Here is a 23,234-nt window from a genome sequence, read left to right on the forward strand (position 1 = left end):
AGGTCCTCTGGAAGAGCAGCCAGTGCTCTAAACCACTGAGCCATCTCTCCAGCTTGGGGTTTCATAATAAGATCCACACCAGAGAGGCTATGGGATCTGTCAAACAAATATTCCTGGTACCTTATTTATAAGATGAATGCACCTGAAATGAACCCTTAGTAAAGCACATCGAGGTTCCCACAGAGCAGTCTCCAGTTAAGAATCTACTTTTACGCTCACCTCTTGTCAATTATGTCAATAATCTCAATGTTTATCAATGCTTTCAATGTTGAAAAGGTTTTTTTAACTACTTTTTAAAAAAAGATCCATTTGTCTCTGTTCTTCTTGATTTTTTTCTTTTAAGATTTATTTATTTTTATATATGTGAGTACACTGTAGCTGTCTGCAGACACACCAGAAGAGGGCACTGGATCCCATTACAGATGGTTGTGAGCCACCATGTGGGTGCTGGGAATTGAACTCAGGACCTCTGGAAGAGCAGCCAGTACTGGGTCTTAACTGCTGAGCCATCTCTCTGGCACTTTTGCACCACTTTTATATTTAAATAATTGGAGAAACAATTGCGCACGCGCACACAGACACACACACAGACACACACACAGACACACACACACACACACGACCAAAACAAAACAATGATAATATTTTTTTTTTTTGGTTCTTTTTTTCGGAGCTGGGGACCGAACCCAGGGCCTTGCGCTTCCTAGGTAAGCGCTGTACCACTGAGCTAAATCCCCAGCCCCTACAATGATAATATTACTAAGCCCTCACCACAGAGGACACAAGGTCCCTGTGCTCACGGATGAGCACTGGAGAAACCGGGCATGTTAACCACACGGGCTGGTCTCCAAAGAGAAGATCTATTATTTATCCCAGACTCTCTGCCTCCTTACACATTCATTCTGAGCGCTGTTTCTTGGTCAGTAAACCCACCCTTACGGGAGCTGTCGCTTGTGTTGTCTGTGTGTGTTATGGCCAAAGCCGCGCCTGACTCCAGTCACTCTCCAGACCCTTATCTATCTTGAGCGTTGTTTCCGAGTCACAGAACCCATCTTTTAAACATGTCTTAAGCTTTGCTGCATACTTGGGATTGAGTTAATTATCGTAAGGAAACTTTTTGCCAGAATTGTGCTGTGCTTAAATATGGCTAAAATAACTAACTGCCTGAGGTCAGACTGAAGAAGTCGGAACCAACATTGGGTACTGAGTCTTGTTGAATCGACTTCCTTCTTGACTCTCAAGGACCAGCACTGTAGGGCCCCACAGATTGCAGAGTCCTGCACACTGTCACATACAGTTCAAGGCCTGGAGTTAGGAGAGGCAAGCCTGAGAGGTCAGACAAACACTGAGATCATGAAACCTGATGGCACACTTCAAATACAGCACGCTCTCCACTGACAGACAGAGGAGAGCGCAACAGCTCGTTAAGCAAGTGGAGCAAACATCAAACTGGCAAGTGAACTTTAAGCTCCAAAAATATAAGAATTCACACAAACTGGGCAAATTTACTCTTCAACTTTGCCTGATTTGGTCTTCACTGTTACCCTAGGAATGTATCTTGATTCCCTTAACTGAGAAAACTATGACCTGGATATTTTAGCTTGTTTAAAAAGTACATGGTTACTTGCCACTTCCAAGATTATTTTATTTTATTTTATTCTTCAAGTCAGGATTCCTCTGTGTAGTCCTGGTTATTCTGGAACTCCCTCTGTAGACCAGGCTGGCCTCGAACTCAGAGATCCACCTGCCTCTGCTTCTGAGTGCTGGGATTAAAGGCTGCACCACCAACGCCCTGCTCTCCAAGGCTTTTAGATGCAGTTTCTCATTTGCTGTTTTACAGAAATGTATTAAAAGAGGAAAAACAAACACACAGAGACTGCTGTAGGTTTTCTATGTGCTATTTTGCTAGCAATCAATCTGCTGCACTGTGTGGCTGATGAAGTCTTGAGCAACACAATACAGATTATCAATATGGTGCTTGCTTGGAGCACAGAGCCTCTCTGAGCTCTCCCAGCTGCTAACGATAAGGTGCTCTGTTTCTAAGGGAGGTCTGACTGAGGCAGAGTGGGTCAGAACATTTCGCTGGTCTTTGTTCTCGCTAAGCAGGCTGATCACCAGACTAAGAATCAGTTCTGTTGAGCCAGGAATGCCTTGTGGGATCTTTAATTCCTGCAGCCTTGGGGGATCGTGAAGAAATCACACCTGTGAGATCCTTTCAGTAACAAAAATAATAAACATAAAATAAAAAGAGCACACAACTAATAAGTATAAAAGATGGAATTTGCTTTGTTTTTATTTTAGATGTTTGTCTGGTTTTTTTTGTTGTTGTTGTTTTGTTTTTTAAGACCACATTTCTCTGTGTAGCTCTGCCTGTCTTGGAATTCCCTCGGTAGGAAAGGCTGGCCTCGAGACCCTTACGAGATCCACCTGCCTCTCCTTCCCGAGTGTTGAGATTAAAGGTGTTTGCCACTACCCTCTGCCCAGCTCTGCTATCTTGTTTTCGAGATAAGATCTGTGCACATAGCTCTGGCTGTCCTGGAACCTACTAAATACAGCGATCTGGCCTTGAAGTCAGAGCTCTGCCGGACTCGATTCAGGACTACATGGCTGAACACGCTAACCTTTCACTGTAAGCCGCAAACATCATGCATCTGCAGCCCAAACTGACATCTCTACATCAGCTTGCTAGCTTCTATTTCAGGAAATAGAAACCCAACACTTCAGACCACCCATCTGTGACGCTGCCATTGTCCCCGCTCTTGTCTCCACACAGCAGCTTTGCCTGCTGAACAGAAGTCTGAGCAGACAGAGCACAGCAGTGCTTGAGGTCTTTGGGGAGAGACACAGAATTTGTTCCTGACCCCAGGCTTGACCTGTTGTTTAAAACAAACAAAGAGCTGTAATGAGGACCCTTCAGCATCTCAGACCACAGAGAAGAGGAGAGGCTGCAGGAGGAGAAGAGGCCTCGCTTAGAGTTGACTCTGGCACCCGGAGACCTGTTCGCTAGTTAGCTGAGTTGACAAAAGAAATAACCCTTAGAAAGCCCCCATATCCTAGGAGTCAAAACAAGCGTTTCTCTGGCAGCTGGGTTTGCTCAGCACTCGGCTTCCTAGTAGGATCCGGTGCAGAAGTCTAGGTCTGAGTCAGTGTTGACTTCCTGTGTCCCAGCTCGGTGAAGTGGACCCACCAGGCTCTCAAGCTGGACCGAGCCTGCCTTCACAGCTTCACAGGGTTCCGTGAACAACTTCCATTATCTCAATCAGGTTCGAGCGACACAAACAAAAGAGAAACCAACCTAACTCTACTCCACATCAATCTACCCATCTGGCAGAGAAGGAAAAAAATCAAGGAAGAGCCTGATGCTTCCTAACACTTAAACTGCATAGCCCAAGAGCGCCATCCACAGGCTGGTAATGAAGCTGGTCTAGGAGAGCACAGAAAGTGTCCATTATAATAATGATATAATAATGATATGATGATGATAAATTTACTAGTTAGAGTTTTATTAGTGTGTGTGTGTGTGTGTGTGTGCGCGTGTGTGTGTTGCCTTCAGTATTTGTCCACTATACTTGTGTTAGGTGCCTGACAAGCCAGAAGCCTTAGAATTGGACTTACAGGTTGGGCACCACAGTGTGCACTGGGTTGTTTGTAAAGACAAGTGCTGTTGTCCACTGAGCCATCTCCCCAGCACCAAGAACCTATCTTTGAGTTCATATTTTACTCAAGTTTCTACTTCCTCAAGTGATATTTATTTCATAGACTTAAGTGATTTTTTTTTCTGTGTAACAGCCTGGGCTGTCCTGCAACTTGCTCTGTAGACGAGGCTGTCCTTGAACTCAGAGAGATCTGCCTGCCTCTGCCTCCTGAGTGCTGAAATTAAAAGCATGTGTTACCACACCCAGCTTTCACATGAAGCTGGGGCACTACATCACCTCCCAGAGAACTGTCTGTATCCGTCTGGAGAACTGTGAAGCCTGGAAGCCACGGAGCTCCTCAGCACCTCGGCATGCCACACGGCTTTCCTACAAGTGTGGTCACTGCCCATTCTAAAGGAGGCTGGGGACCAGCGCAACACTGGTACATTAAGGCAGGAGACAGAAGCTCATGCTGAAACGGAGTTTCAGCCCTGGCGAGCTCAAATGTGAACTGTAAACTATGACCCAACCACTAATTTTTTTAAAAGGTTGAAAGTATGAGTTAATAAAAGGAATTCAGGGGGCTGGGGATTTAGCTCAGTGGTAGAGCGCTTACCTAGGAAGCGCAAGGCCCTGGGTTCGGTCCTCAGCTCCGGAAAAAAAAATTAAAAAAAAAAAAAAGTGTATAAAGAGAGTTGTCTTTCTTGCTCTTGTTCTGTTCTCTTGCCCCTCCCCCTCTCTCCACGTGCTCATGGCCGGCCTCTATTTCCTCTCTGCCTTTCTCTGTCTCTACTCATTCATTCCCTTAGCATGTCCTGAATAAACTATTCTATATTAAAATAAGAACAGGGCTGGAGAGATGGCTCAGCGGTTAAGAGCACTGGACAGCTACAATGTACTTATACATAATAAATGTTTTAAAAAAATAAAATAACAGCAACTACAAACCCAATTATTTATTTCATGTATGTGAGTACACTGTAGCTGTCTTCAGACACACCAGAAGAGGGCATTAGATCCCATTACAGATGGTTGTGAGCCACCATGTGGTTGCTGGGAATTGAACTCAGGACCTCTGGAAGAGCAGTCAGTCCAGCTTTAGGGCACACCTTTCAATCTCAGCACTCAAGAGGCAGAGGCAAGTGGATGGATCTCTGTGAGGCTGGCCTAGGCTACAAAGTGAGTTCTAGGACAGCCAGGGCTACATGGAGAAACCCTGTCTCAAAGAAAGAAAACAAACAAACAAACAACAGAAATGAGATTTGACATAAGAAGGAACAAGTGGCAGGGTGACAGAGGTAAACATAGTTATTTACTCACTCAAACTGAACATGAGCCCAGACCATGCAGAGGACAACACACAGGAGAAAGCAAGTTTTCTCCCACAGGATCTGAGGAGGTGGAAGCTTATGACCTGGAGGCTCTGACATCCTTGTGGAGAGACTCCAGAAAGGACAACAGTACCTTGACTCCCAAAACCGCAACATGGCCAGTGCCAAGACGAAGAACAGGTGGTGCAGGACCAGACAAGAACCTGTCCACTGGTCACCATAACCCCACCCCAAGGACCTGCCCCAGAGAAAGTTGCCAGCCAGCTAGTGGGGTAACCTGGGCTCCTCTTCTCCCCCTCCTCCTGCACTGGACTTTTATGTATTGTAGGAGGGGGATGGGTACCGAGTCAGAGCTCAGCCTGCCAGCCAGGGAAGACATTCTGCTAGCAGTGTAGGTTGAGAGAGGCTCTGAGCTCATTTCTTTGTAAATTAAAATGTCCACACCCTCAGTGTGGTTGGTAGAGACCCAGGAGCAAGAGACACTGTCACTGCACAACACTACAGATTTCGCTGTGGTGAGAAAATGGACGATGTCACAGGTGAGGCAGGTACAGGATAGAAGGAGGCCTGTCCTTGGACGAGAAGGAAGGATGGGTGGGAGAAGAGTTTGAAGGAAGAAAAGGAGGCTGGAACGGAAAGGAGGAAGAGACAGGAGGGAGAGGGGGAGAAAATGGAAGCTGACGTTAAGATTCCACTCAGTGTATTTACAGGTTGTTACGAATGTTCTTAAGGGATGGATGTGTATTGGGCTTTGTATGTTTAGGTGGGCAATTATATCTTATCAATTGAGGCAAAGGTCACTGTGTTGTGTGTTCCTTCACGTGTAGATTTAAGTGTAGTGGAGTGTGGGGCGGCTGGTCTGGGCCACCATGGAGTTGGGATGTGTGTTTCTGGCATGGAGACCTGCCCTGGGAACTAGGTAGGCAGAGAGATTGCTGCCGGCTCAGAGAGAGGCCTTCGGCAGTGTGATATGGGATGGAGCAGAGCGGGTGAGGGGCTTTGCTGACTGAGAATTGATATCCAGCAGGTATCTTGGGGCACTGAGGTGGGGATAAAAGACAGTGATACCTTTTTTGTTTTTTATATTTTTACAACAGCAGTTCTCATTTTGGAGTGGCAGGCCCTTAGACAGGCTGAGTCTTGGAACAGTGTGACACTGTGGTGAGTTCAGCGTCCCAAGGCTGAGCTGAACCTGGGAAAGGAGTCTGAGGAGACGCTGCCTGTGCTTTATGTCCTGTCATGGGTGTTTAGGGAACCTGTGGGGAGGAGAAGGGATTTGCTTGCCTAAAGCTATAGCCCATATAGAAAACATACGCCCTCCTCTGCTGTGTCCCAACAATGGCCCTGCCTCTCAGGAATTTAATCACTCATGAAAAACTGATATCGTTCTCTTCCAGAATGTAGCTTTTAAAAATATTTTGGGGTAGTGGAAAGAGTTTGGGAGTCAAAGTATCAGCCTCATAGCACTGATGTGTGATCTTGGCTGGTCATTCAGCCTCTCTGGATTGTGTCCCCTCATCCACAAAGCAGGAGGAGACATGTGTAGGCTGACTCTGACCTAAAGTCCACACCTACCATAGTGTTGTTAATCATAAAACCCAGAGGGAGGAGGCCTGTGGCTAATCCTCAGCTCTGTAAAGCCGGACAAGTACTGGGGACAGGCGGGGGACATGGCAAGAGAAAGCTTGAGACTTTAGGGTAACAACTAAACAAAGGAATCTCACAGGTATTACAGCCTTCTTGAGAGGTGGGGGAGGGCATAAACCTGAGAATGGGCTATGGTGGGTTTGGCACCCATAAACCCACTGTTAGGAGGTATGGCCGTGTAGGAGGAAGTGTGTCACTGGGGTGGGCCCTAAGGTTTCAAAAACTCAAGGCATGGGGCTGGGGATTTAGCTCAGTGGTAGAGCGCTTACCTAGGAAGCGCAAGGCCCTGGGTTCGGTCCCCAGCTCCGGAAAAAAAAGAAAAAAAGTTGTATATCTATCTGGATCCTGCTGATCCAGATAGATATACAACTCTCAGCTCCCTCTCCAGCACAGATCTGCCTGTGTGCTGCCATGTTCCCAGACATGCAGATACTGCAGTAACCTCTGAACTGTAAGCCAGCCCCAACTAAATGCTTCCCTTTTCTTTTCTTTTTTTCGGAGCTGGGGACCGAACCCAGGGCTTTGTGCTTGTTAGGCAAGCACTCTACCACTGAGCTAAATCCCCAACCCCAATGCTTCCCTTTATAAGAGCAGCTGTGGTCATAGCGTCTCTTCACAGTGACAGAAACATATTGACTCTACCCACCTCCCTGGGTCTACAATTGGCACAAAGTCGCTCCAGCTCAGTCACTGGGGTGGGTGCTTCAGATGGAATCAGATGCCAGGAGTAATTAGGCATCCAGGAAGAAAGGGGAGGAGTGGGGTGGCCTGCAGGGTGCAGTGCTGCTGCACAGCTGGACAGTGGTCCTTAGCAGGAAAGTCGCTGTGGCGGAGGCTGGGAGAGGGCCTAGGGAAGGGACACAGCAGCCTGTCTTCTGTGTCATCACTAGTTTGGCCTGGTTATTACTGAATGCCACCTGCTCGTGAACGGCAGAGGGGGCAGAGTGAGAACTGCTCAGGTGCCCAAGAGAGGCAGTTTCTCTCTCCCTATCAGAGGCTGGCGTGCTCTTGGGATGTCTGATGAGTGTGCTCATGTGTGGGTGTCAGGGTGAAAGGCATGTGATATGACTGGCCCCTCGGGTCTCTGACTATCGTGCAGACTGAGCAGGGGAAGGTTATGAGGACGGAGTGAAGAGAGCGGATCCCTGGCCTTCCTGGCCCCCAGCACCTTGACAATCATTTTAATTTTATTTTCATGGGCTTAGCTCCATCTTCTCATGCTGTCACCCTCAATCTAAGGTCCACGTGAGAAGGGGGCAATGCTGACCATCACTAGACAGCATCTTCAATGTCTCGGCCATGCTGTACAGGGGTATGCCACACTGAGCAGCAACAGAACAGTGCCTCAGACAATGGGCAGGGATGGGAGGAGCGGGAAAGGGAGAAAGCCTGGTGGTTGTGAGCACTGCACCTCCCTGCTGTGGTGTGAACGAGCTGTATTCTAGTTCACATTCCCCCTGCCACCATGTTCTGCATATGCATGCATATATATATATATACATACATATATACATATACATATATATACATATATACACACACACACATACACTTTGTTTTAAAGAAAAAAAAAACATGTCCTATTCAACCCAGACGAAAAGGAAGCTGAGCCTGCACTCTAAGTTTGAGAACTAGCCAGCTAATCCTTGTTCATGTGAAGAGTCTTGGGTGCTGCTCTGCACTGTGGCAGAGAACAGACCATAATGTTCTGACTCACGACCTGTTTCAAGACACACAGCAGCTACACCAGAATGTGTACATAGGGACTCCTGGTTTCAGTGCTAATGTGGAAAGAGCTTGAAGACCATCAGTCATCTTAAGTCTAAGGATCCAGTGGTCGTTAACAATACTTAAATGACTGAGTTTGAGGCCAACCTGGTCTAGAGAGAGAGAGACAGAGAGAGAAAAAGGGAGAAAAAGGGAGAGAGAGAGGCAGAGAGGATGAAAGAGAGAAAATGAGAGAGAATGAGAAAGAGAGAGAAAGAGAGAAAGAGAGAGGGGGAGGGAGGAAGGGAGAGAGGGAAAGGGGGGAGGGAGGGAGAGAGGGGGAGGGAGAGAGAGAGAGAGAGAGAGAGAGAGAGAGAGAGAGAGAGAGAAAGTTAGTTCCAGACAGCCAGGACTACATAGGGAAACCCTGTCTCAGACAAATAAACAAACAAACATACTTAAGTGAAGGGCTGGGAGAGATAGAGGACCAGCGTTCAGGTCCTAAACCCAGTGTGGCTTAGAACCATCTAACTCCAGTTCCAGAGGATCAAACTCCTTCTTCTGGCTGTTATGGGTACCAGGAATACACATGGTGCACATTCATACAAATGGGCAAAAGAAAATCCATATACATGAGATAAAAATAATAAATAAACCTTAAAAGAAAGAGAGGCTCCATACCCCCAGAAAAGAGAGAGGAAAAAAAGAAAAAGAAAAAAGAAAAACACTCAGGTAAGTAGCATCCCGAGCCAGCTATGGTGGTGCAACACCTTTACTCCCAGCACTTGGGAGGCAGAGCAGGTAGATCTTTGAGTTCAAGCCCAGCCTCATCTACAGAGTGAGGTCAGGACAGCCAGGCCTACACAGAGAAACCCTGTCTTGAAAATCAAAACAAAATACCTCCAAAACATTAATGTTATTTTGTAAAACATATTCTGAGACATATACAGTATTATATATAATATATAAATTTATATAACTATGTTTGGGCAATTTCTTATTGTAGATCTTTCTGAATTTTTAAAACTTGTATTAGAAATAATGTTTTGGGAGGCTGGAGAGATGGCTCGGAGGTTAAGAGCACTGACTGCTCTTCCAGAGGTCATGAGTTCAATTCCCAGCAACCACATGGTGGCTCACAACCATCTGTAATGAGATCCTGTGCCCTTGTCTGGTGTGTCTGAAGACAGACACAGTGTATTCATACAAATAAAATAAATAAATAAATAAATAAATAAATAAATAAATAAATAGTTTTGTTTTGCCCTTTTTGGAGATACATCCAGAGCACCTCCAATACTGAGGTCAGTGCTAGCAGCAAAACCACCGAACTGAGAACAGGACCCCTTGGGGGGAGTTAGAGGAGGGATTGAAAGAGCTGAAGGAGCTTGCAACCCCATAAAAACAACAATGCCAACCAATCAGAGCTTCCAGGGACTAAACCACTACCGAAGGAGTACACGTGGACTGACCCAGGGCTCCAACTGCATAGGTAGCAGAGAATAGCCTTGTTGGGGCACCAGGGGTCCTGCCAAGGTTGGATGCCCAGTGCAGGGGAATATGGGGGCATTAAGGGGGAGGTATGGGGGAATACCTGTATGGGGGAAGGGGAGGGGAAGGGATGGGGGCTTTTGGATAGGAAACCAGGAAGGGGAATAACATCTGAAATGTAAGTAAAGAAATATATCTAATAAAAAATTTTAAAAAAAAGGATTTTTTCTTCTCTTTTCTTTCTTTTTCTTTCCTTTTTTTTTTTTTTTTTTTTTGGATACAGGATTTCTCTGTGTTGCCCTGGCTGTCTGTCTGTCCTGGAACTTCCTCTGAAGATCAGGGTGCCTTGACCTTAGCAAGAAAGGTTTTTCCTTCCGTGTATCCCAAATGGGTCTGGAACTTTAGATCCCCAGTGTCGGTCTCCTGATGGCTTAGATGGCAGGCAGTCACAAGGCTCATGGCAGTGGCCAATCTTGAATTCTTTCTTTGTTCACTGTACCCATGAGCATATGCAGCACACAGGCCACACTGTGTGTGTGTGTGTGTGTGTGTGTGTGTGTGTGTGTGTGTGTGTGTGTGTGTGTGTAGGGGTGTCAGTGGACAGCTTGTGGGATCCACTGCATGGGCGCTGGGTCTTGAACAGAAGTCCTGACTTGGTGGCAGTGCCTTTACCCACTGAGTCATCTCTCAACCAGGCTTGCCTTTAACTCACAGTGACTCCTGCCTCTGCCCTCTGAGTGTGGGGTTAAAGGTGTGTGGCACCACATCCGTCAGCGTTGCACTAGCTATTTTTAAATAAAAATGATAAAAACCTATTGTGTCAAGGTAACAGTGAACACTGGGTCTGTGTTCCCACTCTCGTGCAGACTGTATTTCCATCTGAATGTAAGGTGTTGGCCAGGTCTAGGATGCTCACCTCTCCTGCAGTCTGTAGGTTATAGCAGATGCTGTCCTTGTGGGCTGCTGCGGTTCCATAGACAAGTGCCTTTATGAGCCAGCAAATTCCCAGGAGCAGGTCAGAGAAGCTCAGATACAAGAGTGACTTTACCTGTCAAAAGCCACGGAATCTTAGTTTAGTTTAGTGATGCACCTAGGAGAACATACAAATTATCTTACATTTTATGCTTTGAGTGTAAGACTGGGTGTCACTCTGCCAGGGCTTCTGCCATCACTTGACTATGGAGAACGTAAAGAAAGACTCCAGATAGGAAGGGATCGGTGTCCTGGACTGAGAGGGCTCTCACCCACAGGACACTCCTTCCTCAGTCACAGGGCGGGAGATAGAGCAGATGATGGAAGCTTTACAGATGAGGTAATGTAAGTGCCACAGGTCAATGTCATGAGCTGTATGCTTAAGACATAGTGGAGGGGAAATGCCAGTAGGATATGTGTATATCATATTGGCATATGCATATCATATGGGCACACACATATATATTGGCATATACATATGTATCATATTGGTATATACATATCATATGGGCACATACACTCATATATAGGCATATACGTATATATCATATTCACACACACACACACACACACACACACACACACACATATATGTTGCCTTTGCCTTCTGACTACACTGATGACATCTTCATAGTTTCTGTTTTATATGTATCCGTGTGAGTACAGCATGTCTGCACATGTGCTCATATTGGAGGAAGTGTGTTCCTGTGTAGGGCATGTGGATGCCTGAGGAGGACTCCTGCTCTTCCAGTCTCCACCTCACTTGTCAAGGCAGGGTCCCTCCCCGAGTCCACATTAGGCTGATGGCCAGCAACTCCCATAATGTTCTTGTTCCCAGATACCACAGTACTGTGATACAAGCATGCACACGGCCAAGTCCCACCTTCTACCCCTGCACTAGGATTTGAACTCAGGGCCTCTGGCCTGCACAGCAAGCAGTCTTGCTCACAGAACCATCCCTGAGCCCCCAGTTGCCTTAGTATCTTTGTGCCTCCCTGTTTCCAACAGTCTTTAATCTGTCTGTTTTATTACTTACTTAGCTATTTTTTGACACAGGGTCTCACTCTGTAGCCCTGGTTGGCCTGAAACTTGCTACATGGACTAGGCTGCCTCCACCTGCCTTTGCCTCCTGAGTGCTGGGATTAAAGATGTGTACTACCTGGTGTCTTTTCTGATTCTTCTATATAACAAATATAGACTGTTTATGGAAACACAGCAGAGAAAGTCTAAGAAATATGCAGTGGTCATGAACATGAGATCTTGTCAGATAGCAGCTCTCTCTAGGTGGATCTGTAAATTAGATGCATTTTGTTCTCTACAGGTTTCCCTGCTGCAATTTAACAAGCTGACTTGAAACCTAAAATGTATTAACCGGGTGTGGCGGGACAAACTTGTAATCCCAGTGCTCAGCACACAGAGCAGGAGAACCAAGAACTGGAAGCTACCCAGAATACAGCAAGACTACGTGGGATTCATAACAAGACTGACAAAGAAATATTAGGGTTTGAAGCACTGAAGAAAATATGCCTTGTCTGTAATAAATACTACATTTGTATAACTCAGAAAGAATGGCTGTTCTGGGGCTGGAGCGTTGGCTCAGTGGCTGCTGGCTGCTCTTCCAGAGGTCCTGAGTTCAAATCCCAGCAACCACATGGTGGCTCACAGTCATCTGTAATGGGATCTGATGCCCTCTTCTGCTGTGTCAGTGACAGGATGCTCATAAACATTAAATATATAAATGTTTAAAAAAAAAAAAGAATTGGTGTTCTGACAATTCTTGCTCTGCTGCCTGCTGTGTAACGTAGGCCTCAGTTTCCTCATATGTGTAATGGGCCAAATCACCTTCCTCACAGAAGCTCTTCACTTACACATCCAACCACACCGTGGCTCATTCTGTGCCGTTTTGCCTGACTACAGCAATAATTGTTCCCAGTCTTTTAAGATCTTTATTGAGCTGGCAAGTAGACCACTTTTGTCAGCACTCTGTGTGTGTGTGTGTGTGTGTGTGTGTGTGTGTGTGTGTGTGTGTGTGTGTGTTATTTTGAGGTGGAGTCTCAACATGACCAACAGGAAGATTTTAACTTGAACATTTTGGAGTGGTTCTTTTTATCAAGTATTTATTTTACTGGAATTGTAAGTTCTTAGGAGGACAGGACAGCAAACAAGTGTATTTCAAGGAGCCAAGACTTTAAACTGTTTCTTGGCCACTCCAGTGATTCTCCAAGGTCAAGATCAGAAAGCTCACCTAAGCCAAGAATGGTGGCACACACCTTTAACCCCAGCACTCTGGAGACAGAGGCAGGAGGATCTCAGTGAGTTTGAAGCCAGCCTGTCTACAAAGTGAGTTCCAGGACTATATAGAGCAGTGGTTCTCAACCTTCCTAACACTGACACCATTTAACATAGTTCAGTTTCTCATGCTGTGGTGACCCCAACCATAAAATGATTCCACTGCTACTTCATAACTGTAATTTTGCTACGGTTATGAATTGGAATGTAAATATCTGATATGTAGATGGTCTATGATGACCCTTGTGAAAGGGTCATGGACCCCCCACAGGAGTCAGGAGCCATACTTTGAGAACTGATAAGTAGAGAGATACCTTGTCTCAAAACAAAACAAAAGGGAGGGAGGGAGAGAGAGAGAGAGAGGGAGAGAGGGAAAGAGGGAGGGAGGGAGAGAGAGAGAGAGAACGAACGAACCCAAGTTGCTCACCTGGAGGGAGGGCCTTAGCACACTTAACATCAGTTCTGGCCTCAGACTTCAGACAGCAGCTTCCTTATCCTTAACAATTCACAGTACCCAAGATACCCACACTTAATAGCTAATCTCTCATAACTGAGTTATAGCTGCAGTCCTGCCTATGGACAGGGGAAAACAATCCCTCTATAATAACAAGGGCTTTATTAGTGTGACATAAAATTACTCCACTGTGCATAGGCTGGTGCTTTCCTGGCACTTACTTCTAAGGCTGTCACTAGCAGTTCAAACTCAACAGAAAGAGATGGCTTACCTCTGCAGACTTCTGTGGGTTCTGGAACACGATGTAGGTGATAAGTGAACTGGAACCTATAACACTGAGACACAGACCACGACCATTACATCACTGCGATAAGACTCCAACTTTTACCGTTTGCAGACATAGTTGATATAAAATATACTGCACACATTTTACTTTAGAGTGCTTTGTAGATTTGAATGCCATCTTATTTGGGGCCGTGTCCATATTCTCACTATCATTCCCATTTCAGGATGTAGCCTTGGATGTCCTGGAACTTGCTGTGCAGACCAGGCTGGCCTCAAACTCAGTGGTCCTCCTGCCTCAGTCCCCAAGTGCTGGGATTAGATGTGAGCCACATCTTTCAGTGTTCGCCACACCCAGCGTTGAGGTGAATGCCTGATGCAGGCTGCCGGAGCAAGTGCTCACTTCAGATGACCGCTGTCCCTGTGGTACTTGTTCTTGTGTTCACTGGGTGCAGGTGTGGAGCAGTCAGAAGAGGGAGGCCATGTTTTAGCCTCCACTGTCAGCCTTTGTCCCACTCCACCTGAGTCTTTGAGGCAAGCTCCCTTGGTGAACCTTGTGGATTGGCTAGCTGCCCACTCCCCCACCCCTGCCCCCATCTCTGCTTCCCAAAGCTGAGCTGACATGCTGGTAACAGCACTGGGCTTGTCATGTGGTGCTGGGGATCCAAACTTGGGCTCTCATGCTCAGGAAACATGCACTTTATCCACTAAGACATCTCCCCAGGCCCCTAAGGAGCTATCAACATAGGAAAGAATTTCTAACTAAAAAGTAAAATGCAGTCTTCAGGAGGAATGAAATCTGTGGAAAAGCTGAAGAGCTCTCCAGTCTGCTCACAAGACTTCAACAGTCCTATGATAGACTAAAAAACATACCTCAGAGTAGCCACGGCAAACTGTATCCACTGTATCGCAGGAAAAAGCTAAACGAGAGGGGGGGTGTGGGTCAGTCTCTTACATTTAATGTTCAACCTACTTTCCCTTCGGTGTTAATTAACCATCTCTTCAGCACAGACCTGAACAGGCCTGTGGAAGGAAGGCAAGGCCTGTGCCACCCTCAACCTGAGTCCTTCAAAAACACTCAAACATTAAAGAAACAGCAGTGAGCAGAGCAGACTGAATGAGAAAGCGAAGTTGAGGCAACTACAGGAAGAAACCACAAACACAGAGGAAAGGCTAGGGTCTGAGGACAGACGACAGAAAACCAAGTGTGGCTGACTGACAGACAGTTAATAAGACAGAACAGAGTGAATGATAAAGAGGGGAATGGTATCAGTAAGCAGAGAGCCACTGTGAGTAAAACATGAACAGAGAGGACGAAGGGAGCAGAAGTTGGGGGTGGGGTGGGGGAGCAATCAGCTTTTGACCTTACAGACTCCCATCTGCCTTCCAGGCGGCTGACCTCCAGTGGGAGGGCCATGCAGACTTCAGTTCCAGCGACCCTCCAAGCCCAGGCCCTTCTCAGTCAGGCTCGAACAGGTAGCTCCACCCTACCTCAGCTGGGCTCCACCCCAGCTAATCCTGCCCTGTACCTTAAGGGAAGGAGGCTGAAGGGCCAAGGACAAAGCCAAAAATAGAAGAAGCAGGTGACAGAAGAAAGCAAGTTGTAACAAAGGGCATAGCTGGCTGGACCGAGGCCCCCAGCACAGATGTCACAGAGCAGAGGGCTGCCTCAGTGAGAGAGGATGTGCCTAATCCAGCAGACCTGATGTACCAGGCTTGGGGGATACCCAGGGGGGGCCCCATTCTCTCAGAGGCGAAAGGGAGGGACTCCAGGAAGGGGACCTGGGGGGGCAGCAATTGTGATGTAAATAAAATGAAATTTTAAGAAAGAGCAAGAAGCAGAAGCAATAAACAGCAGAGGGTGTTTTTCATAATAAAAAGTAAACTTGCAAAAGAGAGATGGAACAGGAAAAAAAGGAAGAGAAAGAAAGAAACAGGGTAAAACAGAGGTCTATTGAAACTTGTCCCTGTTTGGGGGGCAAAATGATGAGGAAGATAGCATATTCAATTAAAGTTTTAGTAGTAATTAAAATTAAGAAGAGGTCATTACTGTTTGTTATGTTCAACATATTATTATACACACCATCTACTCAGCATGCTTTTTTTTTTTTTTTTTTTTGGTTCTTTTTTTTCGGAGCTGGGGACCGAACCCAGGGCCTTGCGCTTCCTAGGTAAGCGCTCTACCACTGAGCTAAATCCCCAGCCCTCTGCATGCTTAAGTACAATCAATTTTGTATAAATCAACGTGTTATCGGAGACACAGTGTAAAGTCTGACAGAGCCTTCCAGGAGCACAGTGGGCAATGGCCTGAGTACCAAGGCACTCAGTCTGGATAGAGCAGTGGTGGACAGAACAGCTTGTGGACAGCCTGTGGAGGGAGCCACAGAGCCTGGGGAGAGGAAACCAAAAGTTCTCACGGCTTTACCTAAACGTTCACATGTTCTGCAACGTCTCTCCTGTGTGTCTAAGGTCTGGGGACTAACCCCAGAACCTGGCAAATGTCACACATGCATGATGAGCACTAAGCTATGTCCCAGCTCTTGAATACGAGAGAGAGAGAGAGAGAGAGAGAGAGAGAGAGAGAGAGAGAGAGAGAGAGAGAGAGAGCGCGAGCGCGCGAGCACGTGCAGTCTAGAATGAAAGGCCAGATGCTGGTTACTGGGCGATTTTAGTAGCTGTCTAAACAGGTAATCCAAGTACTGGGAGGCATCCACATCGCACATCAGTAGCAAAGAGTCTTGGGGGCATTTGGAGGTCCCTAATGATGTCTACCTCTTTTTTTTTTTTTTCTTTTTTTCAGAGCTGGGAACCGAACCCAGGGCCTTGCGCTTGCTAGGCAAGCGCTCTACGACTGAGCTAAATCCCCAACCCCATCTTTTTTTTTTTTAAAGATTTATTTATTTAATGTATATGGATACACTGTAGCTGTCTTCAGACACACTAGAAAAGGGTATCAGACTTTATTCCAGATGGGTGTGAGCCACCATGTGGTTGCTGGGAATTGAACTCAGGACCTCTGGAAGAACAGTCAGTGCTCTTAACCGCTGAGCCATCTCTCCAGCCCAATGTCTACCTCTTAAGGGTGTGGTAATGATACTCAGCAAGTGATAAGAAAATGGTAGGAAAATGCTCTTGGACAAAAGGTTCCTTTGTTCCTCAGGACAAATGTTAGATTGTTCAGAGAACAGCCTACTGACCTCAGCCTCAGAGAACCTTTCCCTTTGGCACATTCCTAAAGTATCTATGCCACCTTCCTGAATGTGTGTGTGTGTGTGTGTGTGTGTGTGTGTGTGTGTGTGTGTGTGTACATGTGCAAGTCTATATGCATATGCATGTGTATGCATATACATATGTGTCTGTATATGTGCCTGTGTGCATGTGTGTGTGTGCATGTGCCTGTCTGTGTGCATATGCCTATGTGTGTATGGGTCTGTGTGCGCATGTACATGTCTGTGTGGCTGTGTGTATATGTATGTGTGTGCTTGTATATGCATGTCACTGTGTGCATGTCTGTGTATGCATGTGCCTGTGTGCACATGCAATTACACGTCTGCATGTGTCTATGCCTGTGCGTGCATGTGTTTATACATGTGTATCTGTGCACATATGCCTGAGTGTATGTGCATATATGTGTGTGCACATGCAGTTTTTCCTTGGAGTACCTTTGGAAACATAACTTTGTTTTCTTTTGCTACAAGGCTATCTCAAACCCAATGAAATCAATCATGTTCAGTTTTTGCTTCTCTGTTTTTAAGCCACGCTGTTCATTTGTGTGTATCTGTGTGTATGGTTCTGGGATTGAACCTGGGAGCTTGTGTATGCCATAGTTCAGGTGCATGTACCCTCAGTGACTATGATGGACACAACATGTTACATATCAATCTACATAACAAGATTTCACTAAACTTGTGGCAGGAAAATATGTTGAGTTGTTGCTGCTGGAATTTTGTTCTTGCTTTGAAATGAGATCTCACTGCAGCTGCACTCCTGCCTAGCCTGAACTTGTTATGTAGCCTAGGATGGTCCTAAATTCGCAAGGATCCTTCTGCCTCTGCCTCCACAGCACTCAAATCACAAACATGGCCACCACACCTAACCTGAAAGCACACAGAAGTAGTAACTGACAGCTTTAAAGTCGTTTCTATGTATAAATATCTATGCTAACATTTTAGTCCTTTCCATAAATGTATTTTTATGACTGCTTGCATGCATGTGAGTGCGCAGGCATGTAGGAAGGGTACATGTCTGTGTATGTGGGTGCATGCAGAAGCCGGAGGATGGCCTCAGTTGCTGTCTACCATCTTTGAGTTCCTGACTACAGCAACCACTAGGCTAGGCTGAGATCCAGTGAGCCTCGCCACTTTACACCTGCTCAGATCACAAGTGTCCATCTTGTGCATTTGTCCTGGGGTCTGGGGGTTGAACTAGCATCAGCAGGCTTGCAAGCCCAGGGTTTTACCAACTGGACCACATCTGCCTCCTTTTTCCTCTCTACCTTTCCCAGTCTTGCTCTTTAACTTAGAACATGAGAACTTGTATTCTCATATACAATTTAAATTTGTGTCATTCAAAAGATTCCATCATGAACATTAAAAGGCAACCCACAAATAGGGTGGAATATTTGTAAGCTTTAGATCTGGAAAAAAAAACACTGTATAAATCTATTGTAGTGGCACAATGTTCCTACAGTGCATGTGGAATGTGAGGCAGGAGGAACATTAGTTCAAGACTAGGCTGGGCTATCTAGTAAGATCCTGTCTCAAACAAACAAACGACCACAGAGACTCAGGCTGGTGAGGGGGCTCAGCAGGTTAGGGCACCAGCTACCAAGTCTGACAACCTGAGTTTGGGCCCTGGGACCCACATGGTAGAAAGAACTGACTCTTTTTTTTTTTTTTCTTTTTCTTTTTTTTTTTTTTTTTTGGAGCTGGGGACCGAACCCAGGGCCTTGCGCTCGCTAGGCAAGCGCTCTACCGCTGAGCTAAATCCCCAACCCCCTGAAAGAACTGACTCTTATCTTCCTCCCTGATGCTGTGAAACACCACAATGAACACAAAACAAACATAATTTTAAAAACACAAAGAGAGCCAGGTGTGGTGATGCACACCTTTAGTCCAGCACTCAGGAGGCAGAGGCAGGGGGATCTCTGAGTTAGAGGTCAGCCTGGTCTACAGAGCTAGTTCTAAGACAGCCAGGGCCACACAGAGAAACCCTGTCTCAAAAGAACAAACAAACAAACAAACATATGAACAAAACAAAAACAAAACAAAAAACCCACACAAAGATCATATGCATTCTATTAACATGGGTTGTATAAGGAATTCTTATAACTAAAAAGATGAAGTAACCCAATTAAAACTAGGGAAACTTGTCAACTAAACTCCTCAAAGATGCCAATAACCACTGAGCAAGTGGAGAGAAGACCTGGGCATCATCAGCCATCCATGAAGCAGATCAGTGAGATGGAGGCACATCCCAGTAAGAAGGCTGTGCACAAGCGGGCTGTGGCGAATGCCCATGAAGATAGAGAACATAGTCCTACACCGTGGATGGAGTACAGCTACTCCGGCATTTCCTCCTTTTCAGTATTTATGTTTATGTGCATGAGATCTATCTGTGGGTCACACACATGTAATGCTCTCAGAGGACAGAAGAAGGCAGCAGGGCCTCAGGAACTGGAATTACAGATATTTGCAAGCTACCATGTTGTCACTGGTAACAAAACCAGGATCCTCTGGAAGCTCTGAACCAGCTCCCCGGCTCCTACTTTAACAGTTTCCTTTTTTTTTTTTTTTTTTTTTTTTTGGTTTTTTTTTTCGGAGCTGGGGACCGAACCCAGGGCCTTGCGCTTCCTAGGTAAGCGCTCTACCACTGAGCTAAATCCCCAGCCCCAACAGTTTCCTAATGGGCCAATAAGTCCCATGTATAAACTCAACTCTACTAGGTACATGGCCAAAAAACAAACAAACAAACAAACAAACAAAAAAACAACAAACCAAAAACCAAAAAAAAAAAACCCAAAAAACCCAAAACACATGTCCCTCTAAAACCCTGAACATCAAAATAGACAAAAAGTAGAAATCAGCTTTGTAAAAGGGCTTGCCACCAAGCCTAAGGACCTGAGACTAATCCCTGGAACCTGCAGGATGGGAGGAGAAAACCAACGTCTTCCAACTTTAACACACACGCTGTGGCACATGCAGCTCCACTCAAAAGCAAATATAAATAAATGTGATAAAATATTTTAAATTTAAAATTAGAAATAGCTTAATATCTGTCACCTGGTGAATTGATAGATAAAATGTTGGAAAATTCATATAACTAGCAAAAACAGTGCTATGAGATAAACTTGACACATGTGAACAAGGCTACATCGTGTATGCTGTCACTTAGGAGCCTGGAAGTGCATATCCATGACTGTCTGAAGTAGGCGGCTACTTTAGGAAGGAATTGGAGTGAATTTCCCCCCCAACATAGGGTTTCTCTGTGCAGCCCTGGCTGTCCTGGAACTCATTCTGTAGACCAGCCTGGCTTTGAACTCAGAGATCTGCCTGCTTCTCTGTCTCCCCAGTGCCAGGATTAAAGTTTTGTGTGCCAACACTGCCCCGCTACAGTGACTACATGGCCATAAATGGGTGTGACAAAGGTTCCAGAACCAGGTAGTAATAGTGGCTGCTCAACTTTGAGTATGCTAGAAAACACTGTGTATGGTGTCAAGTGGAAATTTCTGCTTTCTTTGGAGACCAGACAGTTGTATCATGTCATGTTTTGCTGAAAGCAGACATGGGTCATTTTTCTGAAAGCTGTCTTGTGAAAAGGCATGTGATAGAGCTGATGCTTGCAAGGACTCGTGATGTTTGGACATAACCCAACAGACATGCACTGTGATGCTGGGCTTCACTGATGCTGGTCTGGCACTGTTTGACCTGCTTGTCTTCACTGGGCTTCAGCCATGCTGGTTTTCTCCGACTACACTGTGGCATTTGTTCGCCTAGCTTTCTTCACTGATCTTCACTTGTCTGACTTCATAGAGAAACGCGCACAAAAGAACTTCTCCTGATATTCCTGAGGCTTCTTGCACTTCCTCAGACTCCTGCTGATCAGTGGAGACACATGGATACTTCTGGACCAAGCTGCTGCTGATTCCTGGTTGGTGTTTTGCTAGTGGGCTGGACTGCTGACAACGAAGACTGGAACTGCCAAAAAGAACTACTTCTAAACAGGTCCCTGCCTCCACAGCTCCCTGTCCTACTAACCATCCTCCTCCCCTACCCTTGGTAGGTGAGCTATAAGGGAGGTCGAAGCATTTAAGAACCTCTACCAAAGTAGGTTTTGAGAAATTTAAGCCAAAACCTGGGAGATATACATACATACATACATACATACATACATACATACATACATACATGCATACATACATATATATAAATGTGTCTTCCAGTCTCCATCTGTGCCCAGAGCTAAGGCTGCCCCACAGCCCTCTGCACCCAAAACCACCCAGAGAAGAGAGATTGCTGGTCAAAAAACAAAACAAAACAAAACAAAACAAAAAACAAAAACCATTTGGGGCAAAAGGAAAAAAAGTTAGACTGCTGGAATCATGGTATAATGGGTACTGGAGATGTTTGCCTTTTCCCCTGGCTGGGGCCGGGGAACCTCAAACATTGGAAGCACAAAACAAACATTGGAAGAGGGAATTAAAGATGAAGATTACATGAAAACATTTAACTTCTCAAAAGAGATCCCTTATTCCTGGGCTGAAAAATTACATTGCAAGAATTTTTATGGTACCTTCAGGTTAACCCCACTAAACAATGGGAAATTTAAAATTTCATGAAAAATTGGATATTTGACACCAAACTGGTAACAATGAAAACATTTCCTTAAATTATAAAAATCAGCTTTATTATTGAGGATATTTTTCCTGAGATGTATATGTTTATAGACTGAACTGGCCTCAAACCCACTGTCTTCCTGCCTCAGGCCCAAGTCCTGGGACTATGGTGTGCACGAATACCTCTGAGCCATGATTTTTGAGAAGTGCATAGAACTTGAACTAAAGACTCAATTCAGGTGGGTCAGGATTTTAGAATGAACTGCCCCCAAAGTGTGTATTTAGACAACCACTAAGCCGAAATGGGTATAAAAAAGTCACGCCAGACTAACGTGCTCTCTTGGACTGGATAACTACATGGGCTGTCTTTGTGATTTGGACAGAGTAATTGGTAAGACATTTCTTGATATAAAAATAACAAATTTAGGGCTGGAGAGGTGGCTCAGTGGTTAAGAGCACTGACTGCTCTTCCAGAGGTCCTGAGTTCAATTCCCAGCAACCACATGGTGGCTCACAACCATCTGTAATGAGATCGGACGCCCTCTTTTGGTGCATCTGAAGACAGTTACAGTGTACTCATATATAATAAATAAATACATCTTTAAAAAAAATAACAAATTTAGCTGGGCATGATGGTGCACACCTTTAATCCCACCCAGCACTCAGGAGGCAGAGGCAGGCAGATCTCTGTAAGTTCCAGGCTGGTCTGATCTACATAGTCCCAGGGCAGCCAGGGCCACACAGAGAAACTGTCTCAAAAGACAACACTTTAGACTCAGTACAATTACAATTAAGTTCATTTCTTTTGCAAATAAACCGTGGTGCCATCTACATCCCCGTGTTTCAGTAACTGGTGAGAAGCGCAGGCTGATTTCCTTGGCTTCTCCCTTCCTCAGGCTCAAGCAGGCTTGTTCCCAGTAGGACCTGTGGTGAGAACTGCCTCCAGTGGTGAGAACTTGGCATCGTCTGTCTGTGCCCTTGCCGTGTGCATGGTCAGGTGAGGTCCCTGGCCAGGTTACAGCTCAGTGTTCTCTGAGGAGTTGTCAGCCTGGTTTCCCAGCAAAGCCTAAGTAATATGGTTCCTGTAGACTGTATTGGGTCAGAGGAATCTTTACAGCATGGGATTCTAGGCACACCTGACCTGGGCATGTTCTGAATTAGCATGAATGAGGCCCAGTCAGTAAACAAGGCTCTCATCGTCAGCAGTGGACATGTTATTCTGCACCAGGACCCCTTTCTGCAGCCGTTGACCACACTTCAACAAATAGAATCCCTTCAAAATAAATAAATAAATAAATAAATAAATAAATAAATAAATAAATAGCAACAGCAAAAGGAACTACGACCACCAACAGAAACCCCAAATGCGATCAATAATTGCAAGTATTTCCACTTCAAACTCGTTAATTTCCACAGTCCCACAGCTCAAAGCAGTCCTGAGCACAAGGGTGAATCTTGGAAACAGCTACTAAGGAAGTCAGTGGGGCAAACCTTGAAGCACTTGTCCCATCTTGGGCTTAGTGCTGCAGCATCTGTTAGCATGGCCCCTCCTTTTACCTCCACTGAACAGCCAGCGTGAGCTTTTACACTTT

The 23,234-nt window shown here is 45.6% G+C and overlaps 1 protein-coding gene across 35 annotated transcripts in view; it reads right to left on the reverse strand.

Moving 5' to 3' along the window:
- Positions 1-23,234, reverse strand: part of Tmem116 (transmembrane protein 116) — a 67,525-nt gene that overhangs the window by 37,322 nt on the left and 6,969 nt on the right. For 11 of the 35 annotated variants that reach the window (XR_015634159.1, XR_015634155.1, XR_015634152.1 and 8 more), the window contains exons 1-4: positions 15,178-15,292; positions 14,682-14,728; positions 13,798-13,861; positions 10,728-10,859 (exon numbers count right to left, since the gene is read on the reverse strand). Coding sequence is in view for 18 of the 35 variants with exons in the window: in XM_087579400.1 (XP_087435526.1) it covers positions 10,728-10,859; positions 13,798-13,861; positions 14,682-14,728; positions 15,178-15,225 (291 nt within the window). In the remaining 17 variants the exon portion in view is untranslated. 35 annotated transcript variants of the gene reach the window in all.

This window comes from Rattus norvegicus, chromosome 12 (assembly GCF_021556685.1).
Source record: "Rattus norvegicus strain SHRSP/BbbUtx chromosome 12, alternate assembly SHRSP_T2T, whole genome shotgun sequence".
NCBI lineage: Eukaryota > Metazoa > Chordata > Mammalia > Rodentia > Muridae > Rattus > Rattus norvegicus.